Source organism: Neovison vison, chromosome 3 (genome assembly GCF_020171115.1).
Source record: "Neovison vison isolate M4711 chromosome 3, ASM_NN_V1, whole genome shotgun sequence".
Lineage (NCBI taxonomy): Eukaryota > Metazoa > Chordata > Mammalia > Carnivora > Mustelidae > Neogale > Neogale vison.
The window spans coordinates 173,063,607-173,087,672 of NC_058093.1; the positions used below are offsets into that span (position 1 = coordinate 173,063,607).

Consider the following 24,066-nt stretch of genomic DNA (forward strand, 5'->3'; position numbering starts at 1 on the left):
TTTTGCTGAGTACTTTTATCTTTCTATGCATTTTATTTAGTGTGTGTTTACCTTTATCTTATGGAGCTTATTATGGTACCTATTGTTTTAAAGTCTTTAAATTTCAGCATCTGTGTTATCTTAGAGTTTGTACTTGTTCATTGTCTTTTCCCTTAATAATTCCCAAAGAACCACATTTCTTAGTTATTTGCTTATCAGGTACTTTTGAATTATATTCTGGACTTTTTGATTATTAAATTGTATAGATATGAATCCTATTAAAATTCTCTAAGGGGTATTATTAGTAGTAGTATCACCATCATAATCATCATCATTACTGTTTTAGCAGGTGGTCAACTCAGTTAGCTTCAGACTGCAAGTTTTGAAAACCATTTTTTAGACAGCAAGCAAAACAGCTGGGTGAACAGCATCCTGGAACCCTCCTTCAAGTGTGCAGATCCTTCGTGTCTCCAGGAACTCCAGGTCTTGCCATGGTGGAGTCTGAGCGCGCCTCAGCCCGTGGCTGCTGCAAGGCCTTCACCAATTTCTTGTGCACCAGAAAGGGAACTCTCCTATTTGCTGAGACTATATTGTGCCTGGTGATTCTAATCTGGTTCAGCATCTCAACACCAGGATACTCCACTCTGTCAGTGGTTGAGATGATCCTTGCTGAGATCTTCTTTGTCATCTACATGTGTGACCTACCCACCAAGATACAATCCATCAACTGGCCTTGGACTGATTTCTTCCGGTCCCTCATTGCCGTCACCCTCTACCTAATCACCTCCATTGTTGTCCTTGTCAACAGAGGAAATCGCTCCATAATCATTGCAGGGGCACTGGGCCTTGCTGCTGCATGCCTCTTTGGCTATGATGCCTACATCACCTACCCCTTGAGGTAATAAAGATATACAGCAGCCCTGACTGATTGTGCAGTGATCCATGTTGGTGGACTCCCTTTATTTCCCTCTGAGACGGGTGGGAGGTTTAAATCTTAGTTCAATTCTCAAAGCATTTTCTAGGCAGCTTTGGGTCTGTCCTGTGAATATCCAGCTCAAGAGTAAACTAGGGACTGGTATAGTTTCTTACACAGTATTAAGGAATTCTCTTCTCAACCTCACTTCCTTCCAGGTTTCCTCTTCTGTTCTCTGTCCCCGCAGAGGTCCCTTTTCCCAATTCTTCTGTGCAGAAAGGGGAGGTTTCTTTTTAGAGTTTTACCTGCTCATATCACTGCTGCTGAACAGTTCTGCAGGATGCGCCTGCCTTTGGGGCAAAGCCAAGAAAAAAAAGAGGGGTAACAACAGAACACTCATTCTCAAATGTGTTGCTTCTTCAAGTTTTGACTCCACAATTGCCTGCTTTCATAGACTTTTTAAGAGTCCTCGGGTCATTGTTTTTGTGTATTTTGTCCAGAGTTTTTAGTTGTAATCAGAGAGATAAGCCATACCGGAAGTACTCTAATTTGATCAGAACTGGAAGTCACATTTTGAGAGTAGATGTAAAAAAAACATTTTCCAAGGATGTCTGTTAAGATATACAAAATTAATATAATGGAAGAGGAAGGTCTTTGAGATCATACAGCCCAGTGGAACTCCCTCTGTAGTTGCCTGGGGTAGGAAGGGGTAAGAGTGCTAAGTATAGACAATACCAATCAAGTGTATTCTTAAAATAACTGACCAAAGTCAGACCTCAAGCATTCTAGTTATGCTGAGATATCTCGATGCCCTTTCTCATACTCTTCTTCAGTGGGTAACTTACGCAAACATCCTTTAGTGATGTCTAGAATAGTGATTTAGCATTATGCTATTCAGAGCTCTAGGCATTCCATGGAGCCCATTCGGGACCAAAAGTAGTGCAGAGAAGGTATACTCTCTGCCACCACTTCCTGTTTCAATTAGAATCGTCCACTTCTTTTTTGTTTGTTTGTTTGTTTTATTAGATTTTATGTATTTATTAGAGAGAGAGCACATGCACACACATGCGTGTTGGGGGAGGGACAGAGGAGAGGGAGTAGTAGGCTCCCTGAGCAGGGAGCCTGATTTTGGCAGAGGGTGGGGAGGAGAGATTGATTCCAGGACCCCAGGATCACGCCTGAGCAAAGGAAGACAATTAACCAGCTGAGCCATCCAGGCGCCCCTAGAGCAGTCCACTTTCATCTGTTTTTCCTAATGGACTATGTCATAACATGTCATAAGAACCAAGATTTACATTGGTAAAACACAAAGAATCACTGGTTTGCAGTAAAGATCCTGGGATTGATCAGCAGTTGGCCATATATGATGGTGCTTTCCAACTCTTCTCTGATGCTTATAAACTAGTTGGAGATCCTCTGTATAGGAGGTACTGAGGACTTGTCAGGGATTGCCCAGGGGCACTGGAGAAGTTTCAGAGCTGTATAAGTGTTTCTGCTTCCCTAATTTAAAGTGGTGGTCTGAGTCCTCTAGAGTACACTAGCTGTCATGAGCTTTTGTGCTTCACTCCCTCACTGCCAGAGCAAACTAGCTTTGCTTGATGACTTTAAGTTATCAAACCAAAATGATGCTGATCTATTTTTACCCCTTTGGAGAATCTTTGCATTTCATGAATCTCCTGACAATGGCAAGTATTTAACACAAATAAATTGTTTTAATATTTGCATTTAAGGTATCAGGCTAGTGGGGGAAGAGACTCTCCCTTGAGTATCTTATAAAACCTAGATTATACAAAGTAAATTAAACAATCTTGGAGCCATACTTTAAGGTTAGGATGACAGCTGAGTAATAAAGGCACTTAATAGTTCTTTTCCCAATTTCTATGAAATATTCACTAAGTCCTTCCAAAAGATGAAAATGCACAACAAACTCCAAAATAAAGAATAAAAGTCAGTCATAAGAGAGATTCCTGGAAATATTTCTATTATTAAGTTTTTTTTTAAGATTTTATTCATTTATTTGACAGATTACAAGTAGGCAGAGTGGCAGGCAGAGAGAGAGGAGGAAGCAGGCTCCCCGCTGAGCAGAGAGCCCGATGCGGGGCTCGATCCCAGGACCCTGGGATCATGACCTGAGCTGAAGGCAGAGGCTTTAACCCACTGAGCCACCCAGGTGCCCCTCTATTATTAAGTTTTTAATAATGCCAAATTAAGAAACAGAATGGATCTATCAGGTATGCAGCATCTTTTGAATCAGGAAAGCACAGCCAGAAAATAGGTAGAAGGAACTCTGTATCATAACTTCCCCCATGATTCCCCTCATTGCTACCCATAATTTGGGAACATAGAGCTTCACAAATGAGAAAGGTAGACAGACATGGCCTTCACTGTGTGGAAACAGACTTCTGAACAGTCAGAGTGTCCCTTCCTTTCACAACAATGTCTCTTAATTCAATTTCCATAATCCCCAGCACATTATCAGTTAGGATAGAAAGAATGGGACCTTAGTATATGTAGTCCTCTCAAAGGTAAATAATTTCAGGTGAGGTAGAGGAACGTTAAAAGTAGTGAAAACTGAGGGAGGGGTAAAGTCGTGCACCACTCAGTGTCATTAAAGAATAAATACAGTTACATTCTGTAGGTTACACATCCTCTTTCCAATAGAGAATCAGGAAGTGATTCTATTTCATTTCAAAGGAACTACACAAGAAAAATGCCTATTAAACAATAAAAACTGACATAAGGCTGTGTATATCAAATCACAGAATATTAGAGGCAAGTCAGTCAGTACCTAAGTTAGATGGTGAAGAACTAAACAGCAAAACTCTATACTTTATCTTTTTTTTCAAACTCTGGGCCTAAATATTTTTCTCCCAACTCCAAGTTGAAAAAAAAAAAGGGAGGAAAAAAGTGGGATGTATGAAATACATTTTTGTATGCAGTAAAACACAAGGGAAAGAATCTGTTTTTGAAGCCTTTATCCTCATCTAATACTGATTTATTATAGGAACAGGAAGAAACATTAGAAAGTTAAAAAAAATAATCTACATGTCTGGGGCACCTTGGTGGCTTGGTGGATTAAATCCTCGGCCTTCAGCTCGGGTCATGATCCCAGGGTTCGAGATTGAGCCCCGCATGGCATCGGACTCTCTGCTCAGCAGGGAGCCTGCTTCCTCCTCTCTTTCTGCCTGCCTCTCTGCCTACTTGTGATCTCTCTCTGTTTGTCAAATAAATAAATAAAATCTTAAAAAAAATAATCTACATGTCCATTGACAAATGAGTGGATGAATAAATGTAGTATATATGTACAATGAGATAAGATTTAGCCTTAAAAAGGAATGAAATTCTTACACATGGTACAATATAAATGAGCTTGAAGACATTACGCTAAGAGAGATAAGCCAGACACAAAAGAATAGATATTACATGATTCCATTTATATGAGGTACCTAGAATGGTCAAATTCACAGAGATAAAGTAGAACATTGGTCACCTGGGGCTGAAGGGAGGAGGGAATGAGAAGTAAGTATTTAATGGATACAGAATTTCAGTTTGAGAGGATGGAGAGTTCTGGAGATGGATGGATGGTGGAACAATAATGTAAGTATACTTAATGTCACTTTACTGTACACTTAAAATAGTTAAAATGGTAAATTTTGTTATATATATTTTACTATAATAAAAAATGTCACAAAAATCTATAAAAACTAAAGAAGTCAGTCACAAAAGAGTATATACTATATGATACCATTTCTGTGAAATTCTAAAACATATAACCTAATCTAATAATGATATAACCAATTTATGGTGATAGAAATCAGAATATTAATTAAGCTTGGTAAGGGATTTATAGATAGGAAGAATAAGGAAATATTTGGGAGTGCTGAAAGTATTCTATAATTGATTGGGGCAACGTTCACATGAGTGTATTTATATGTACAACTCTATTGAGTGGTACAGTTAAGGTTTATGCATATTAATAGATATGTTATATCTCAAATCCATGTCTACGAAATACAAGCTATTAAAAAAGAGAAAGCAGGCTAAATTGAAACAAGAACAGACTGTGAAAAGAAAACAAGCTAGAAAAGCCTTCTAAAATTTAGAAGTGCAGCAACTCAAATAAAAACCATTGGGGGGGGCAGTATAGAGCAGACGTCTTGATGCAGAAAATCAAATCAGTGTTTCAGAATACAAATTTGAGATGCTTTCCCAAAATGTAGGAAATAAAAGGACAAAGAGAAATAAAGAGAGATGAGGACAAAGTCGAGAGCCCAAGTATTACCAATACATGTTCCTTTAAAAGAAGATGATGAGATGGGGTGCCTGGGTGGCTCAGTGGGTTAAAGCCTCTGCCTTCAGCTCTGGTCATGATGCCAGGGTCCTGGGATTGAGCCATGCATCCGGCTCTCTGTTCAGCGGGGAGCCTGCTTTCTCCTCTCTCTCTCTCTCTCTCTGCCTGCCTCTCTGCCTGCTTGTGATCTCTATCTGTCAAATAAATAAATAATCTTCCAATTTTTAGTATATGTGCTGCCGAAGCGAGCACAAATAAATAAATAATCTTAAAAAAAGATGAGATAAACAGATCATGTGCAATGAACTAATATACATGAAAATTTTACTGAGGTGAAAAAAGACCCAAGCCCTTTAAAGAGTTCCCTTTTTTAGGGAAAAAAAAATGATAAGAGATGCACCTCTAGGATTATTCCAATGAAGTCCTTAAATTTCAGAAATACACAGAGGGGCGCTTGCCTGGGTGGCTCAGTCCGTTAATTGTCTGCCATCAGGTTTCTTGCTCAGCAGGGAGTCTTCTTCTCCTTCTCTCTCTGCCCCTTCCCCTGCTCATGCTCTCTTGTGATCTCTGTCCCTTAAATAAATGAATAAAGTCTTAAAAATAAATTACATAAAGAATCCTACAAGAGCTAAGCTAGAAAATGTTGCCAATAAAACAGCAAGACACAGTTTGGTCTTTTAATTTCCTCAGTAGAAGTAAGTCTAAAAAAGATAATGGAGGAAATTTAATGAATTTTTAGGGCAAAAATTTGTGGACCCAAAAAACTATGCCTATCCATGTTTTCATTGATGTGTGAGGACAACAGATGTTCTTAGAGATATACTAGATCTCAACTAAGTGTTCTTTATTTTAAAATTATTTATAATTATTCTAATAATTATAATAAATGTTCTTTATTTTAAAATATTTATAATTATTAAAATTATTTATTTTAGACTACCAAAAAATGAGTAAAAATTAAAATGTGAGAAAACAGATTCTCTACAAGGACTGGAAGCAAATATAGAAATTAAACATACAGAAAGAAATTTAATTTGTAATTTAGTTATGAACCTGAAGGTAATATAGTCAAACTTAAAAGATTATAGTGTTTTTTAAAAAGGAGGAGTGTATGCCTGACGATTCACAGACCTGTACCCCTGGGGCAAATAATACATTATATGTTAATAAAAATAATTAATAATAAAAGCAAAAAAAAGAAGAAGGAAAGATAAAATTGGGCAGAAAATGTACTTTCTTGTCTAAATGGAAAGGTCTCAAAAGTTATAGTTTTATTCTTAAAATTTATAATCATAAAAATGCATATTTGACATTGTTTCTGGTTTTTTTTTTTTAAGATTTATTTATTTATTTCACAGAGAGAGAGAGAGAAGATCACAAGCAGGCAGAGAGGCAGGCAGATGGAAAGGGGAAGCAGGCTCCCTGCTGAGCAGAGAGCCCGATTTGGGGCTGGATCCCAGACCCCTGAGACCACGACTTGAGCCAAAGGCAGAGGCTTAACCCACTGAGCCACCCAGGCACCCTATTTATGGTTTTTTAAAAAGATTTTATTTATTTATTTGAGAGAGAGTGTGTGTGCACGAACAGTAGAGAGAAAAAGGGAGGAAGAGGAAAAGGGAGGAGGAAAAGGGAGAAGCAGGCTCACTGCCACACGGGGAGCCACATGAGGCGTCTGATGCAGGGCTTGATGGGGGGCTTGATGGCAGCTACATGCAGCACTTGATCCCACGATGCGGGGATCATTACCTGAGCCTAATGCAGATGCTTAACCAGCTGAGCCACTCAGGGACCCCTCAACGTTGTTTATGTTTAAGGATAACTATTAGTAGACTAAAAAGAAATCTTTATCCCTAAATCAAAATCATTTTGAAGCAAAAGGAAACATTAGTTCAAAGTTATATAGAAAAATATAGAAAGCAAAAACCATGACTAAGTAGGAATTTTAAAAAAAGAAAAAAATAACGAAAACCATAGAACTATGAGAACTTTAAAAAAAATAATGACGAAATCATTTAATTGCAAGACAAATCAAAACAAATAAGTGAGAAGAGACTTGTGCATAAAAGTATTCATTACAGCATTGTTTGGAATAGCAAAAGGTTGGAATCAACATAAATGTCCATTAGTAAGGTATTGGTTAAATAAATGGTGCATATAAAAATGAACTACCCTATATCTGTTAAAACGAATGAGACAGTTTTATAGTTACTGATATAGAACAATCTCTAAGGTACATTGTCAAAACAAGGAGAAAAAACATCATTGAGAGAAAAGTCTATGTAACAAATACAAATGATTGTGTACTTAGGGAAAGAATACAAGAAACCAAACAACCATTCCCTTTTGTGTGGGGGATCTAGTGGCTTGTGGACAGAGGTGGGAGGAAGAATTACTTTTCATTATGTATCATATTGTATCTTTTGGATTTATATGTCATATGCATGTATTAACTATATAAAAATAATTATGTAAAAATTTACAGAACATGGATTGGAACTAGAACTACTTCATGACCTCTGTAAGGACTTAAATTCACTGTATGTGTATGATGCTGAAGTTGATAATATTTGGCTTATGCACAGGGAGAAGTAGAAAGAATCAGTTCAATGACAGAGGAAGAAGAATAAAATAGACCCACAGGAAGCTGAGATGAGAACCATTTTGGCCTGGAAAGACTGAGAGAGTATCATTGGTTCCTCAGAATTTCTCAACTCTTTTGTTCTGTTTTACTTCTTCATATTTTCCAAAATCTTAAAAATAAGTGTGTACTATTTTTGTAATGAAAAGAAAAACATGATTATTGCTTTTAAAGTCCTAGCCTATGCCCTAGGGAGTGTATAAGACAGCAGTGACAAGAACACATAAACAAAGCAAATGTATAAATTCAACTAGCAGATTATTTACACTGTCTGGAAAAAAAAAGTGGGGGGGGGCTAAAGTGCAAAAAGTGTCATGGTTATTAAGAAAGAATATATAGAGTATATGTGGGTAATGTTTATATGTTGATGGGTGAATATGAAGAATCAGTGCCTCTCTTCAAGTTACAGAAACTTTAGGAAAGATGTTATATTTCGGGAAGTCTTTGAATGATGGAAGGGAGATCAAAACAGTGCAACGTTGAAAGCAGACACTTTTTTGTTTTCAGGTATGGAAGTCCTAAATTTGGGACTGAGATGATTGACAAAAGTTGTGATGAATAAAAAAGGGAAGTAGATACTGGGTGATGAGCCTGTTGCTGCCAAAAAAGGCAATTCTTCTATGAAAAGGCCTTAAAGAGGAAGATGTAAGAACCTAAAAAGCAGTGGGTCGGAAAGCACACTTAGTCTTGGGACTTAGTGGAGTGGTGCTAGGTAGGAAGGGAAAAATTGGATGGAAGGCTGTTGCAAAAAATGGGAAACAGTATGAGACCATCTGTGTATATCTGTTATAGTCTCCTTGATCTGGGTTTCCCTCTCTAATTGTGGTCATGTACCCACCATCTCAGGGGTTCCATAAACATAACAGTCCTCGTCCTTGGAAAAAATTGTAGTGTCAGTAATTTGCATGCTTGGGCTTGTGTGACATTTGTAGGGTCCCCGAGATGGTAATGACATAGAGCGAGAAAATAATTGTTTTACAGAAATCTGTTTCTTTCTATTTCTCCATTCTGTTTCTAGGGTCAATGCAAGTATTTTGCAGTTGAATGGAATAGCAGCTTCTAAGAAATAAAAAACAGATGTTGGAGGAAGGCATTCAGGGTGAGTCAGGAGAAGCCCTTAAGGCACTCTCCTCACTGTGTGCTCTACACTTTTTCTTGCTTTAATCTTGATAGAAGCTGAAATTCCCAACTATGCCTAGGCAGCACTGAGGCTGTAATGGATCTAAAAATGACCAACTACACTGACTCCCAAGCCTGACTGTCCTGTGGAAAGAAAAGAATAGCTTGGCTGATCTCATAAGGAGTCCTCTCAGGTAAAGGAATATAGTCTTCCTGATTCACTTCTAAGATCTCGAAAAAAAAGTACATATATACTATATTGGGGTAAATATTAATCATATAAAACCAAGCTCTTAAAACAGAACCTCAATTTTTTACAACTGTCTGTTCATTAAAGTTGTTCAGAATCAAGTGAAGCTGTTCTACATTAAAAAAAAATTTAATGCCCTTTTGGAAAGCTGTGTTAAATATAATAAGTATCATACTTTCTTGGAAATGTTAGCTAAAGTTTCTATAGGAACTTAGCCACATCACATTCTTAGCACATTTGTGGTATGCATTTTTGAAATTGCATGCAATTTATGGTAATGAATTACAACTGATATGCAATTTACAGTATGTACCTGAAATTTTAGTATTTATTTTTAAACAGGATAGGCATGATTATGCACTAAATTGAGAAAATATAAAAGTACAGGTAAAAATGTGTTTTTTAAACTTTATTTTTTGAGATTTTACTTATTTTCTTGAGAGAGAGAGATAGCAAGTGAGGGAGAGAGTACGGGGGGGGGGCAGGGACAGAGGAAAAGGGAGAAAGAGAGCCCCCACTGAGCAGGGAGACTGATGTGGGGTTCCATCTTAGGACCCTGGAATCATGACCTGAGCCGAAGGCAAAAGTTTAACTGAGTGAGCCACTCAGGTGCCCTAAAAATGTGTTTATATGGGAGCATAAATTCATAGTATCTTTTTTTAAAAAAATGATTTATTTATTTATTTGACAGAGATCACAAGTCAGCAGAGAGGCAGGCAGAGAGAGAGAGAGGGAAGCGAACTCCCTGCTGAGCAGAGAGGCCAATGCGGGGCTCAATTCCAGGACCCTGGGACCATGACCCAAGCCAAACGCAGAGGCTTTAACCCACTGAGCCACCCAGGTGCCCTTCATAATACTTTTTAAAATCTGGAAGTATTTGTTTAAAAAGCTTTTATAATTCTTTTGAATAAAGGTTTTTTTGAAGATAGTAAACATTGACAAATGTTTGACATTGACAGTAATTGACAGTAAACAATGACAGTGAATTTGTCATTCTTTTACAACACTCCATTATGGGCAGCTTCCTTATGTAGTGGATAATACTAAAAAGCATGAAATATATATTTATCTATACCAATATATTTATCTATACACATATTTATGAATGATTCTTTCCCTGAAATCCAGGTATTTGGATTCATTTATTGCTGAGAAACTACCCCAAAACTTAGTGGCTCAAAGTAGTGATCACTTTATTATTTCTTCATGATTCTACTGTGTGCTTGGAGGGATTAACTTGTTTCTGTTCCATGTAGCATCATCTGGGGGTTTCAGATACCTAGGGGCTGCTGGAATGGCTTGACTTGGGTCATAAGTCTGGAGTCTCTGTTCTGAGGGTCTGCTGGACTCCTCCGTTGTCCTCCATGTGATTCCTTCCTGTGGTTAATAATCGTGAATTTCCTCACACCATGGTGACCTCAGTTTAGTTGGATATCCCAGAGCACTAAATTGTTGGTTGCCAGGCAAACTGTCAAAGTTGGGCCTGATATTGGCACAGTGCCATTTTTGCTGCATTCTATTGGTTAGAACAGCTCACAAGGCCCCAGCCTCGATTCAGTGTAGGAGGGAACTCCAGGAGGCCATGCATCCTGGGAGACACGGTTCAAAGGGGGCCATCTTTGGAAGCTAGCTACCACATCAATGTTTATGAAAGAAATTCCATACACATTAAACTGAGTCTATTTCCTACCAAATAACCAAAACTAAGGAATGCTGAACTTAATTTTCTTTCACTATTCACAAGTCTACACCCAAATCTTTTTGATTTTTCCATGATCTTTCCCAAATATGCCTCATTCAAATTCTTTCAGCACTACAGTCTCTCTATTGGGTCCTAGCATGAGTCTCATCTAAACTAAATGTTTCCAGATGTTTGAATTCCCAAAGCCAGAAAAATTAAGATATAATTAACTTAATCTATGTATTTGCATAGAATTGCTAACTCTGTAAGTTTAAATTTCCAAGTAACATTAAAAACTATACCATTTACTATTACTTTTGTTTCTAAAAGGTACATTTTAAAAAAAGTAGTTAAAATAATTTCAGACTGAACAACAGTTTTAAATAGAACTGCTTACTTTATGAAAATATGTAATAATTATTCTCATTTTGCTGTAGGTCAGGAAAACTCCACCAAGGAGTATCACTGGTTCTTGGACCCAGTGTTTGGAAACCTCTAGTCAAGCCACTATTGTTGACAATTGTCAAGGTCCTCTTTATTCTGAACCTTGCTAAATCATTTTCACATCTTTCCCTATGGACTATAATTATACTGAGAATATTGCAATTTTATAATTCCCTCTTTTACATAGAATCATTTAAATCTGTGCTAATGTAAATAATACAGTTATGATACACTTATTGTACCAGGATTGGATAGCATTAGCATATTCAACTGTTAAGAATGGGGACTCTGGAGTCTGACTGTCTCTATTCCAATCTGGATCTGTCATGACCTCGAACAAGTAACTTATCTTTCTGCATTTCAGTTTCCCCATCCATAATGTAGGTATCAGCAGAATTCTTTTGAAGTTTTAATTGGATTCTATGTATAAAATGCATATAGTAATGCCTAGCATATGGTAAACGTTCAGTATGTATAATTAATGGTATATTCTATTGCACTTAGAATCTTAATATATACTTTAAGGGTGATCGCAAATATCCACAATGTTGTTGAAGAGATTAGCCATAACTAGACAACAGAATTTAAAAGTTGCAAAGGAACTTTAATGTCATGATTATACCTTATGACAGTGAGGACTTTTTTATTTAAAAGAAAGTTGATACGGAGTCCATCTTTCTTATGGTAAGAGACAACTAGTTGGGAGTTACAATCACCAGATTAATCTTATAAAAAAGCAAAATACATAGGCCTCACATATATTTCCAGTAGCTTTGCCACATTGGTTTTCAATCCACTTATATTTATCACTGTCACTCATATATTGTCTTAGCTACCTGCACTTTTTCGTATGTGTTAAATGGAAAGCAACATAATGCTCACAGTTCTCTGAGAAACAACAAAATTCCAAAGAATACCTAAAAATGGTAATAAAAAAGGACAAGCAGAGTTTAGGAAATTTACTTTCGGGCAACTGCCAGATTTATTTTAAGCCCTATGCTTAAAAATAAATTTAATTCACATGACCAGCTTTAAATACTGGAGCCAAGAAAAGTCACTGCAAAAGCATTTAATAAAATACCTGAATTTTGTCTAGTTGTCGCTTTGCTATGATTTTTGTGACGACTTACTTCCTATTGTGATTTATACAGTGGTTTTTGTATCTAAATATTTCTTGTATATAATAAAGTGAAAATAGAAAAGTCATTTTTCAAACAATAAAACATTTTCCTAACTTCTGACTCACACCATGAAGTTAGTGGACTGTTCAGAGGCCATGCAATGTTTTTTTACATAGGAAGAAAACTGGTTCATCTGTAGCATTTTCCAGTGTGGGGAAACATATTCGTGTTTTCTATTTTTTTTTTCTTTTTTAAAAAAGATTTTATTAATTTGATGGAGAGCTAGAAAGCCAAGCAGGCAGAGCAGCAGGCAGAGGGCAGGCTTCCTGACATACATGGGCTCGATTCCTGGACTCTGCGATCATGACCCCAGCCGAAGCAGACGCCTAACTGACTGAGCCACTCGGACTCCCTCCCTGCTTTCTATTTCTAGCAATCTTTAATTTGACCTATGAGCCAAACTAAGGTAGATTTCCCGCGGACAGCAGTAAAGATTATCAGCAGATTGAGTAACAACAAGTCTTTCAACCCTCACACCACAGTCAATGAAGCAATTGACTTAAGAGGAAATGCCCATAATTTTCATATTCTATATTGGTTCTGTTCAAATCACAATTTTAAGTTGCACTGAGCTTTTTGTTGAAATTGAAACAGGCAGGATCACACATCAAAGAGAACTACAACTGGAGTGATAAATGGTGTGGAAGAACTCGTATGAGTAACTTAAAAATATTGATTTTTTAATGAGGTTCTTTTCTTTTCTTTTCTTTTTTTAAACAAACTGAACTTGACTTCTATGGACTACATCTTCCGGAGTCAGTATTTTAGTGCTCCCCTGATACACACGCTCGGCTTAGGAGGGTTCAGTACTGCACTGCTTCGTAATTTTCCCATGGAATCGCAGACCGTTTAAACACTGGTGTTCCCGGGGGGCCGACGATGAAGTACTACCGAAAAACAAACTCCGTTGGTGCTAAAATGCTGCTGCCTGCCGGCGAAAAGACATCTTGCCTAGAAAAGAATCTATTAGCAAAATAATATCAAGCACTCCTTTCTCGTCAGAAAGCTCCAGACGGCTGCAGCCTAGAGGAAGCAGAGCTGAGGCAGCTGCTTAGGATGCGACCAGAGGCACAGCCCCGCGCCTCTACTCGTCACCCCCTCGCCAAACCTACCCCGACCTCCTCTCCGTCTCCGGAGCTCTACTTCGCTCCCCGCAGCCTGCTGGGGCGAGGGCGGTGCCGCCCGCCGCACCCTGTCGGCTCCACCCAGCTACCAGCCTTCGGCGTTGGACCGCTAGGCCCCGTGCGTGCACCGCCTTCCGCCCCGCCCGTCCCGGCCAGTCCCGGCCCAGCCCGGCCCTGCGGAGGCGACGGCTTGTGTGTGCGCGCGCGCGCGCGCGCAGCGCGGGACCGATACTCCTTCCGAGCGTCCGCGCCCCGCATGCGCAGTCTGCGCCGGCGGTCTCCGTTTGTTTGAACAGGAAGGCGGACATATTAGTCCCTCACGGCCCCTATCGCCCCACCCCCCCAGGCTTTCGCCGCCGCGACTCGCCCTCTCCCGGGCAGGGGACGCAGCCCTTCTCAGAAGCTCCCCGATCAACCGCCGCCGGAACCCGACTCTCGTCTTCCTCACCGCCAGCTCTCCAGTCTTTACTAAGTTTCCATCGGGCACCGACCTCGCCCTGCCCCGCAGAACGGCGCGGCAGCAGCCCTAGTAGCGACGGGACAAAATGGGAGAGTGAGCCTATCCCGCGGGGACCAGCTCTTGGCAGAGTCGGATTGGTGCGTCGGGTCGCGCCAAGGAAAGCCGGGGATGCGGGGCTAGACCGCCTATAGCGCCTCTGAGCGGAACGGGTCGGGCCCTTGGCCCAAGCGGCGGCGGCAGCTGGCACAGCTCCGCACCCGCCCTTCGCTTTCGCCTTTCCTCTTCTCCCTCCCCTGCTGCCCGGAGCAGTCTCCACCCTGCTTCTCTTTCTCTCCCACCTCTTGCCCATCTCGGGACGGGGAACCCTCCAAGGCGAAGGCGGCTGGGGCCCGCTAGGCTGAAGCACCTCGCCGGAGCAACGAGGCTGGTGGCGACGGCGCTTTCGGCTGTCGTGAGGGGCTACCGGGTGGGATGCGACTTTGGGCGCCGGAGCGGCTGTGGGTCGCTGTTGCCCCCGGCCGGGGGTCTGGAGAGCGGAGATCCCCTCAGTGAGGGGGAGGAGGGGGAACCGGGCGCACCTGGTGACCCTGAGGTTCCGGCTTCACCGCCCCGCGGCCGCGAACCCACCGCCGGAGGAAGTTGGTTGAAATTGCTTTCCGCTGCTGGTGCTGGTGCGAGGGTATTGTCACAGTAGCAGCAACATGTCGACTGGGGACAGTTTTGAGACTCGATTTGAAAAAATCGACAACCTGCTGCGGGATCCCAAATCGGAAGTGAATTCGGATTGTTTGCTGGTGAGTAGCAGTTGTCTTTTTCTTGTCTGGGGTTCTGTATATGCCGTCCTCTTGCTTTCAGTCTAGTTATTTGCAAAAGAAAGTTTCAGGTGTGCATAATCTTGGAAAACACCAGAATCTGCTGGTTTTCCAGAGCAGTCCGCTGTTCAGTCTCATGCCGTGGCCTTATTTATCTTTGGACTGGCTCTGTACTAACTACTTTCTGAACTTTTAGCTCTGACTCAGTTCATTACTCTACAAAAGATATTTATAAACTTCTGTTGCAGGCATCACGTAAAAAGTTACCACGTCAGTTATTTCTGCATGTATAGTTTGTTGAATGACGGTCTTAGTAGTATTAATCTTTTTGATCGGTTTGACAGTAATACTGGAAAGACTACTTTCCACCTAGAGCGATTTAGCTCCTGAGGGTTTAGTTTTTAGACTTGGCAGTGATAATGGAGAATCGATATTGAGGAAGTGATTTTTAAGCCAAAATGTCATAGGTGATTTGAGTAGTGGAGGAACTTTTTGCTGGACTGTTAAGTGTAAAGACCTAAGATAACTCGTAGGTCACCACATTATTAACTCTTTACAGTATAGTTGATTACAAGAGTAGCGCACAGATATTTTATCGTAACTGCCCTTTTTGGTGCTGGTGGGCTTACCATTATCATTTTTAAAACATTCTGAGGAGGTTTTTATGAAATGAAAGGCCAAATTCTTAAAGATCTTTAGTTGATTACACTTCTCTGTTAATAATTACAGTTTTTAGGTTTTATCGACTTTCCCTGATACTAATAGTTGCAAACTCTGTAAGCGAGTTTCTCCTTTTACTTTACTGAACAACTAAAAGTTGTATAATAATTCTGTTTTGTCCAAACGAAACCACATAATCTCTAAGGTTACAGGGGGCATGTATACGAATAGTTATTTACAGCCTCCTCAGAGAATTAATGTTAGATATATACAATATATGGGATTAAGTGAACAAAACAATGCCATTAAGAGAAATCATATTTAAAAATCTTATCTTGAATCAGGAATATTAATCATTTAAAGTTAACATGCCTTTTAGTTACTGTAAATATCTGTGTATATTTTTTTTTAAGATTTATTTATTTATTTATTTGACAGAGAGAGATCACAAGTAGGCAGAGAGGCAGGCAGAGAGAGAGAGAGAGGAGGAAGCAGGCTCCCTGCTGAGCAGAGAGCTCGATGCAGGGCTCGATCCCAGGACCCTGAGATCATGACCTGAGCCGAAGGCAGCGGCTTAATCCACTGAGCCACCCAGGCACCCCAATCTGTATGTTTTTAAATGTGTACTCTTTTACCAGAAAATTTCTTTCCAACGCTTTCAGAATTACTTTTAGCATCCTTGATGGTGAAAGGAGAGTCTTGTGGGTTATGTATTTGAAATGTCTCACCTGCATTATGCATGCTTTTCATACTGAGAAACAGGATGGTGGATGCTTAATACAGTATCTTATTGAATGAGAGAAGTGGAAGGAATTAGAACACATCTTTCTACTAAGAATTTGTTTCAAGACTCCCAATTCTTTTAATATTTATCCAGTTTCCATGTATGTTTGATTCTGTTTTGCTTTTTGATCTCCTCATTCCATGAAATAGTGGTATAGGGAGGGGTTTTTTGGTTTTTCTTTTTTAAGTTGTTGGATAGCCTCTTGCCTTAGTTTCATTGGTGGGAACCTCAGAGATTTGTTGAAATGTGGAAGATATGAAGAAATATAAGGCATGGATTCTTGAAAGTCCGGTCTGTCTAGGAAAACAAGACTTAACCTCGCATTTTATACACAGAAATAGAGCAGAACACCTTGCAGACTGAAAAAATTGTGTGACGGAATTCAAATAATTGGTGTAGATGATACATGCTCTTGGTTATTGAAAGGAAGAGTGTGTTGTGAGGGCCAGAGTATGCTTTATGATAGTGGATAGGATCTATAGAGAGGGCATTCAGAGGGTGGGTAGAGGATAGCATGAATAGAGGATGTGATTGGCTGTGACATGGTTAAGGAATGAGATTGGACACATAGACTAGGGCTAGAATGTGGAGGATTTGATTGCTGGGCTGTAGGAGTTTAGGTTTTCTTCATTATGTTGTGGCTATTAAATATTTGTAAACAAGACTGTGCCAGGATGAATGAAGATGAATCTGGTAGTTGTATGCAGGATGGAGTGTGTAAAAAGAGATCAGAGATAGAGTTAAGATTGGGGACTTTTTAACAAATTAATAGCACAGAAATTATTGAAGTCCCAAATTGGGGCATTAAAATAGGAAAGGAAGAATTGGTAGAACTTGATTTTTTGGGTTGGGGAGAAGAGGGAACCAAAGTGAGAGAAAACAGTTAGATGATGCTAAAAAAACTTTGAGGCTAGGTTATAGGGAGACTGTTAAAAACAAGAAGTGTCAGGTTTGGAAATCTCTAGGGAAGAAAAGGCAACAGTTTGATTTCAGGTTGTGTTTCAAAGGATAGTGGTGGGACAGCCACAGGGAAATGACCTGTAGGCTATTGGAGATAGGAAACTGAGCTCATAATTAAAGATAACAATTTGGAAATCATTTGCACAGAGGTGCAAGTTGAAGTTAATATGACGATAAACGGTTAAAGATGGAAGTTGAACAAAGAGGAAGAGTCAAGAAAGTCGGCAGTCAGGGCCTTTTCAGAGTTAGGACAGCCAGGTATCTTGGAACCTAAGACTTGTGAAAGAACATTTGGAAAAATAGTCAAAAGACAGATTCCCCGCCGCCCCCCCCACCCCGGCCCCTTGTAGTCTTACAATCTTGATTCTCTTTTCTGTTTGGTTCCATAACTGTTTATTGATACGTGTTGAAATTTTGTTACTCTATTAATCTGGACTTGATAGAGATTGAATTTTTTCTTTGGAGACAAATCCTTTTCTCAGTTTTATAGTGTCTAGCCTGATTTTTCTTTGCATGGTATTTTGTTTGTCATTAAGTATTCATTCATCCTACCATTCAGAATGACCTATCAGATACCTTTTCCTTTTCTTAGTGAGTCTGTTTTTACTCTTTCCTATCTGGACTTTGGACATCTTTTGTAGGGATGATACCACTTTTAAGTTGGTTGCCTTTCTTTATTATTTTGGCCATTGTTGATTTATTTAATTGATACTTATTGAGTATGTATTAACGTGCTATGTGCAGCATTCAATTTCTAGGGTCGTGTGTGTGTGTGTGTGTGTGTGTGTATGTGTGTGATATCAAGAAATTGTTTGTTCTTCACTTGAGTACATCCACTCTTCAAATGAAAGTTCCCAAAACTTGGTTTCAGAAGAGTCTGCTGGAGGATCTCTCCCCCTTTTAAATTTTTATTTATTTATTTATTTATTTTTTAAGATTTTATTTATTTATTTGACAGACAGAGATCAGAAGTAGGCAGAGAGGCAGGCAGAGAGACAGGAGGAAGCAGGCTCCCCGCTGAGCAGAGAGCCCGATGCGGGACTCGATCCCAGGATCCTGGGATCATGACCTGAGCCAAAGGCAGAGGCTTTAACCCACTGAGCCACCTAGGCGCCCCCTCTCTCCCTTTTTAAAAAAATTTTTATTTTCCTTATTTTTTGAGGGAGAGAGGAGAGTGTGTGAACAGGGGGAGGGGCAGAAAGAGAAAGAGAGAAAATCTCAAGTGGGCTCCTTGGTGAGCGGTTGAGATCCTAATGTTAAGTATTAGTAGTTATAAAGTAATGTAGCTGGAAGAAGCCCTGGTAAGTGGCTGTCCAATCTTTTCTCATGTAATTTATATGCCTGCCTGCCTCTCACCCTGCTTATTTTCTTTCTCTGTGTCTCTGACAAATAAATAAAATCTTTAAACAAAAAAATCCTGAATATCTGATTAAAAAAATCCTAGTATCTGACTGCCCACCAGGCTGCTGTCCTCGGATATCATGTTACCACTTAAATTTCTCATATACTAAAAGAGCTTTCTTCCATATACTTCCTTATCATTAATACCGCTACTCTACCTGTCACTCACCTGGAATTTTTGTTGTGAACTTTAACAAGTCTTTGCTACATGTTGGATTATTTCAACTGATTTTGGCTAGCATTCCTGATACTAGATTATTGCTGTTTAATCCCTCTGTGTATCATACTAGTTAAATTGATCACATTTGGGGTTATATTAGTGAAATGAAAAGACCCGAGGTCATTAAATCTTTGAACCTAAAGCTGTATGCCTGCCAGTGTTCATAATTTATGAGTTAATGGGTGTTAACCAGTACCAATTGCATACCTGGTTAATTTGGGTATCAGTATGTTGCAAGAATTTTTTTAAACAAATTATTTCATTCATTCATTCATTCATTCAGTGAATCTTTGTGTAGGCTTTAAACTTGGATTCAAATGTAGTCTCTGCCATGTACTTGCTAGATGACTTTAGATGAGTTACTTTAACCTGTCAGGAGTTTATTTCCTCTTAAGGAAAGTGAGGGAATAATACTACTAGATTGTTGAAGGATAAAATAATATAGACAAAGCAGTTATCACAGCTTATGGCATTTAGTAAGCATTTGTTAATTGGTAATTACTGTCTTTGTCATATTTATAGTATTCCTATTTATGCTAGTCACTGTTTAGGTTGGAAGTTGATATTTATTTTCTTCTATGAGTGCAGAATAATACTGGCACCTCAAGCCATGCCCATAAATTAATAATCCAGCTGTATTTTACTGAACTGTCCAAACCAGTTGTAACTAAAAATGGAGACATTTAGTTGGGATTGAGTAGAATGGGGAGGGACTTTTGGAGACTATTAAAGTCATGATTTATAACATACATACTTTGTGCCAGGGGTTTATAAGAGAGGCAGTTGGGAGCTGGTTTGCAGATATTTAGTTGTTATCTTGTCCTCTTTCTTTGTGTATCTTTTGTACTTTTCAGTATGCATTCTGTAAATAGGCCCTCTTGCACTACAAGTATCCTGTGGGTGTATAGAGAGGTGGCTCAGAGTAACAGCTGAGACATGAATTGGACCATTCATTAATCTCTTGAGTCAGAAATGTTTTTAATTCAGAAGAAGGAACCACATAAAAAAATTTGTAATGAACAAAGAGTAAATTCTCAATTTTAGATTAGTTTTTGCACAACTTTGCAGTTTAGTTTTATAATTGTAAGTTTTGCTCTGTGTACATACGGTAAAAATGAGATTCTGTTTTCATATATGGCTTAAAACTCCACATGTCAGAAGATGTACATATGGAGTTCTGTTGCTGAAGTAGTCAGTTGGCTCTACTTCCCCATTCCCATCCTCACTAAAAAAGAGGTACATCCATTTAGTTTAAGTACAGGGCATAGCTGATGGGTGCCACACTTGTGTGCACAAGGTAAATGGTGGTGCATTTCACAATGGAAAATATTTTTTGAAGTATGCCATTTGCATGGTATACTAAAAAAAAAAAGACAACAAAAAAACTTCTGGATTGAAAATTGAGAGCATTGGCATAAGCTTGTTTTACTGTTAATTTCTCTCTGTCACCAAGAGAGGGCTTCAGTTTCCCCCTTTGTAGAATGAAGGGTTGGGCCATATAGTTGCTGATGTCCATTGTGTCTCTAAAAATTCTGTGAGTCTTTGTTTATTATACTTCTGTAAAAACTTAAGAAGTTGTGCCATTGATTCATTACTTAATAGAATTTAAAAGTTAAATGGTGTTGGGGTAGAAATATAAAAATAGGAATGATCTTTGGTAATCACTATTTTTAGAACTAGTTCTGTATAGCCTTGCAAGATCATCTTAAACTAATTGTTAATTGTTATATTTGGCACTTTTTTATTTTTGCATTTGTGACTTGTGTCCATAACACTTTTTCAACAGAGAAGGTAGTAATTGAGTTACTTATTTGCATATCCATTACAGTGTATACACGTAGTTTACTTCTCTAATACACCTGGCCTGCCTGTTGGAGATTCTGAAATTTAGGAGTACATTTTCATTGCAATTTCTAAACAGTGAGACATAGATGTTCAAATTTGAACATCCAAAGTTGATATCTCAGAGGGTGAGAGGATGTCTTAAACTTGTGTCTTCTTTTAAAAGGTATGCTAACCTGTGCTGCCTCTTTATTCCTCATTTATTTTTATTTTACTGTTTTATTCCCATACTTTATAGACTTTATTCCATACTCCTGTATTGACTTTCGGAAAGGAATTGAAAGTTTATCTCAGAGGAACTAATTTTGAAATAGTAGACCTCATTTAACTCTTCCTTTTTCTCTTTGCTGTTATTCATTCATTCATTCATTCATTCATTCCTTCATCAAATGTTTATCTGGTGTGTATTGGGTACTGGGCACTCTGATAGGCCCTAGGGACACTATGTGAGTACAAACAAACATGGGTCTTGGTTTTGTAGAATTGGTAGTCTCAGGAAAAGGGTAAATTTTGAGCAGACAGGAGTGGGGTAAGGTTTACAGGGGAGGTAAGATATGATCATGCCTTTCCTTTAAGCTTTGGGATATATTTAAAGACTTGTGGTAAAGTAGTCTAAGTGTATAATTTTCAGCTATGTGTCTGTAGATTCTCTGTATCAGATTCACTTGAGGACTTGTTAAAAATGGAATCTGGACCCATGCCCAGACAAACAAAATCAGAATTTTTTGGGATGAGTCCTAGGATTCTTTGGGATGAGTTGTGGATTCTTAGACATACTCAAGTTTGAAAACTATAGGAAAGAATATTTTTGTTTAGTTTGATAATTTTGTAAATGAAAAAATTAATACATACATAGAAGTAGGGAAAATAGTATCATGAACTCCCATTACCTAGATTCTGAAATTTTCAAAATTTTATTAAACTTGCTTCATTTATCACCCTTTTTTTACCAAAATATTTTAAAGTAAATTACAGATATTATCATTTCACCCCTACATACATCAGTAAGTATCTCTAAAAAAGAACAGAAAACATTTTCTTCATTATCACCATGGCCGTTGTCACGTCTAACAAAATTAAAGTTGCTTTTTAAAAATCTGGATCCAAAGTCTACATCTTCCTTTTGTTTGTGAGGTCTCTTTTAAGTCTCTTTTTAGTATAGTGCAGTCTTCTCCCTGTATCTTATCTGCCCTTACATTGTCTTGTTGAAAAAACTAGGTTGTTGGTACTATACAGTATGTCACATCCTGGATTTTTGTTGTTGTTATTTCCTGGTGAAGTCATTTAATTTACTCCTGTATCTTCCATATTTCTTATAATTGGTAGTAAGATCTAAAAGCTTGATTTAATTGCTTCACATTTTTAGTCATAGATTATGTTTTCTTACCTCATGTCAGGAAGCCTATAATACCTGGCTAGCCCACCCTCAGTGATGTTAAGGTTGATCAGTGCCTTTGGGTGGTAATTGCCTGTAATCATTTGCTTTGTAAAATCCTTCTTCATCCTTTCATCCATCCACTTATAATCTTCATTGAATCAATCATTTCATTAGGGATAGCAAAATAATGACTTTCTAATTCTATCATTCCTTTTACATTTATTAACTGTAATTCTTCTATTAAGAGAACTTAAGAATTTAAGAACTTTCACTTAGTCTGTAGGGCTGTTTGCTTACCATGAAATACAATTTATAAAATAGAGGATGAATGTTTCAGTTTTTCTCCTTTACTGCCACTTCTCCAAGTAAGGTAATTTGGAGCCTTAGTGTAATAGATGTGGCACAAACAGGTATTTGAGAGAACTTTAAGGAAGGGACTATTTACAAAGATATAGACAATATTTAAGGAAATCAGTACAATCCCATCTAATTTGTATATGACTGTAATAATCTTTGATAGAGCTTCCTTGTTTTTTTGTTTGTTTGTTTTGGGTGTGTTGTTGTTGTTGTTTTTTAATAAAAGATGCCCAGGCTCATCTTGTACATTTCTTGCCCCATTGGAAGCCAGCCATTCCTTTCCTTTTAGTGGGGAATGATTGTCTGAGACCACAATATGAATTCTAGGGATATTCGTTGTTGCTGAGTTGAAATTCCTTCTTGTTCTTGTTTAATGAATAGAACAATGAGTTTTTATTTTTGGGAAGAAGAAATACACTGATAATTCCAATTTCAGTTTATCATCACTTTGAGTTTATATTTCTTTTGCATGAAAAATCTTAGTTCTAACAACACTCAGAGATTACACTTTTGATTTCTAAGAACGTGGGTATGATATAGTTAAAGAAAAACTGAGCTGATTGGAATGGGGTTGGGGGATCTGAAGCCTTGCATATACTCATCTGATTGACCCTGTAAATTGTAAATTGAAAAATTATATGGCCTTATACAGATAATATCCACTTTCTGAACTTTGGTTTTCTTTAGAAATATAATACAAAGTTCACTAATTGAAACCATCTTCAGATTAATTTGTCTTTGGATACAAATTTACATTTCCAACCTTACCAAGAAATTCTGTTTTAGTTATACATCACCTATTCTGTCATTAATTGCTTAAATTTTACCACTTCAGCAGTAGTACAAAGAAAATGTTTCTCTGATTTTTATCATCCACTCTAAAAGTGTTTACTCATATCAGCCTAATTTTATTTCCTTTGCTTATTTCTAGTAATCTGTAATCATAGGGGCAGTATAGTATAGTGGTTACGAACATGCTGTGGAGTAGGACTGTCTGATTTTGAACCTTACCCAGGTCAGCTATTTATAAGCCTGGTGGCTTTTTTTTTTTTCTTTTTTTTTAATTTGAGCACAGTTGACGCACAATGTTACATTAGTTTCAGGTGTACAACTTAGTGATTATTGGGTAAAGTTCTTAGTTTTGTTTTGTTTTGTTTTTTTAAGACTCAAACACATCATCCTCAAATAAGATTAATCATAGACTTTTACAGGGCTGTTAGGAGTATTAACTGCGATAATGCATGTAACGTGCTTTGCATAGTTCCCAGCATTTAGTGGATGTTAGCTATCATTATCATCCTCATTGTCATCATTATATATCTTTGTAATTTGTCCTGGGAAAAAGGACTTTTGTGCTGACCAAGTGTGTTATTATCCACCTCCCCACACCATAGGCCAACTTTTTATTTAGTTGCGTGATCTTGGGCAAGTTATCTAACTTCTTTGGCCCTGAATATATTTAATCTGCCAAATGAGAATCATGATAATATTTACTTCATAGGTTTTAATTATGAGGATAAATGAAATAATTTATATGCAGGTGCTAAAGTTTCATCCAGATAGTGATAGTTA

The 24,066-nt window shown here is 38.3% G+C and overlaps 2 protein-coding genes across 4 annotated transcripts in view; both read left to right on the forward strand.

The window, feature by feature from the left end:
* The first annotated feature begins 470 nt into the window (after positions 1-470).
* LOC122901949 (proteolipid protein 2-like) lies at positions 471-881 on the forward strand. Its single transcript, XM_044241003.1, has one exon. It carries the CDS (start codon positions 471-473, stop codon positions 879-881), a length of 411 nt encoding a protein of 136 aa, XP_044096938.1.
* A 13,043-nt stretch (positions 882-13,924) lies between these two features.
* The window catches only part of ROCK1 (Rho associated coiled-coil containing protein kinase 1), a 148,354-nt gene continuing 138,212 nt past the window's right edge, over positions 13,925-24,066 (forward strand). For all 3 annotated transcript variants that reach the window (XM_044243307.1, XM_044243308.1, XM_044243309.1), the window contains exon 1: positions 13,925-14,874. In XM_044243307.1, coding sequence (XP_044099242.1) covers positions 14,782-14,874 — 93 coding nt within the window. In that variant the 5' untranslated portion in view covers positions 13,925-14,781. The remainder of the gene's footprint in view (positions 14,875-24,066) is intronic.

Excerpts from the sequence above, each read along its gene's own strand:
- LOC122901949 (XM_044241003.1), top strand. The coding sequence starts at position 471 with ATGGTGGAGTCTGAGCGCGCCTCAGCCCGTGGCTGCTGCAAGGCCTTC.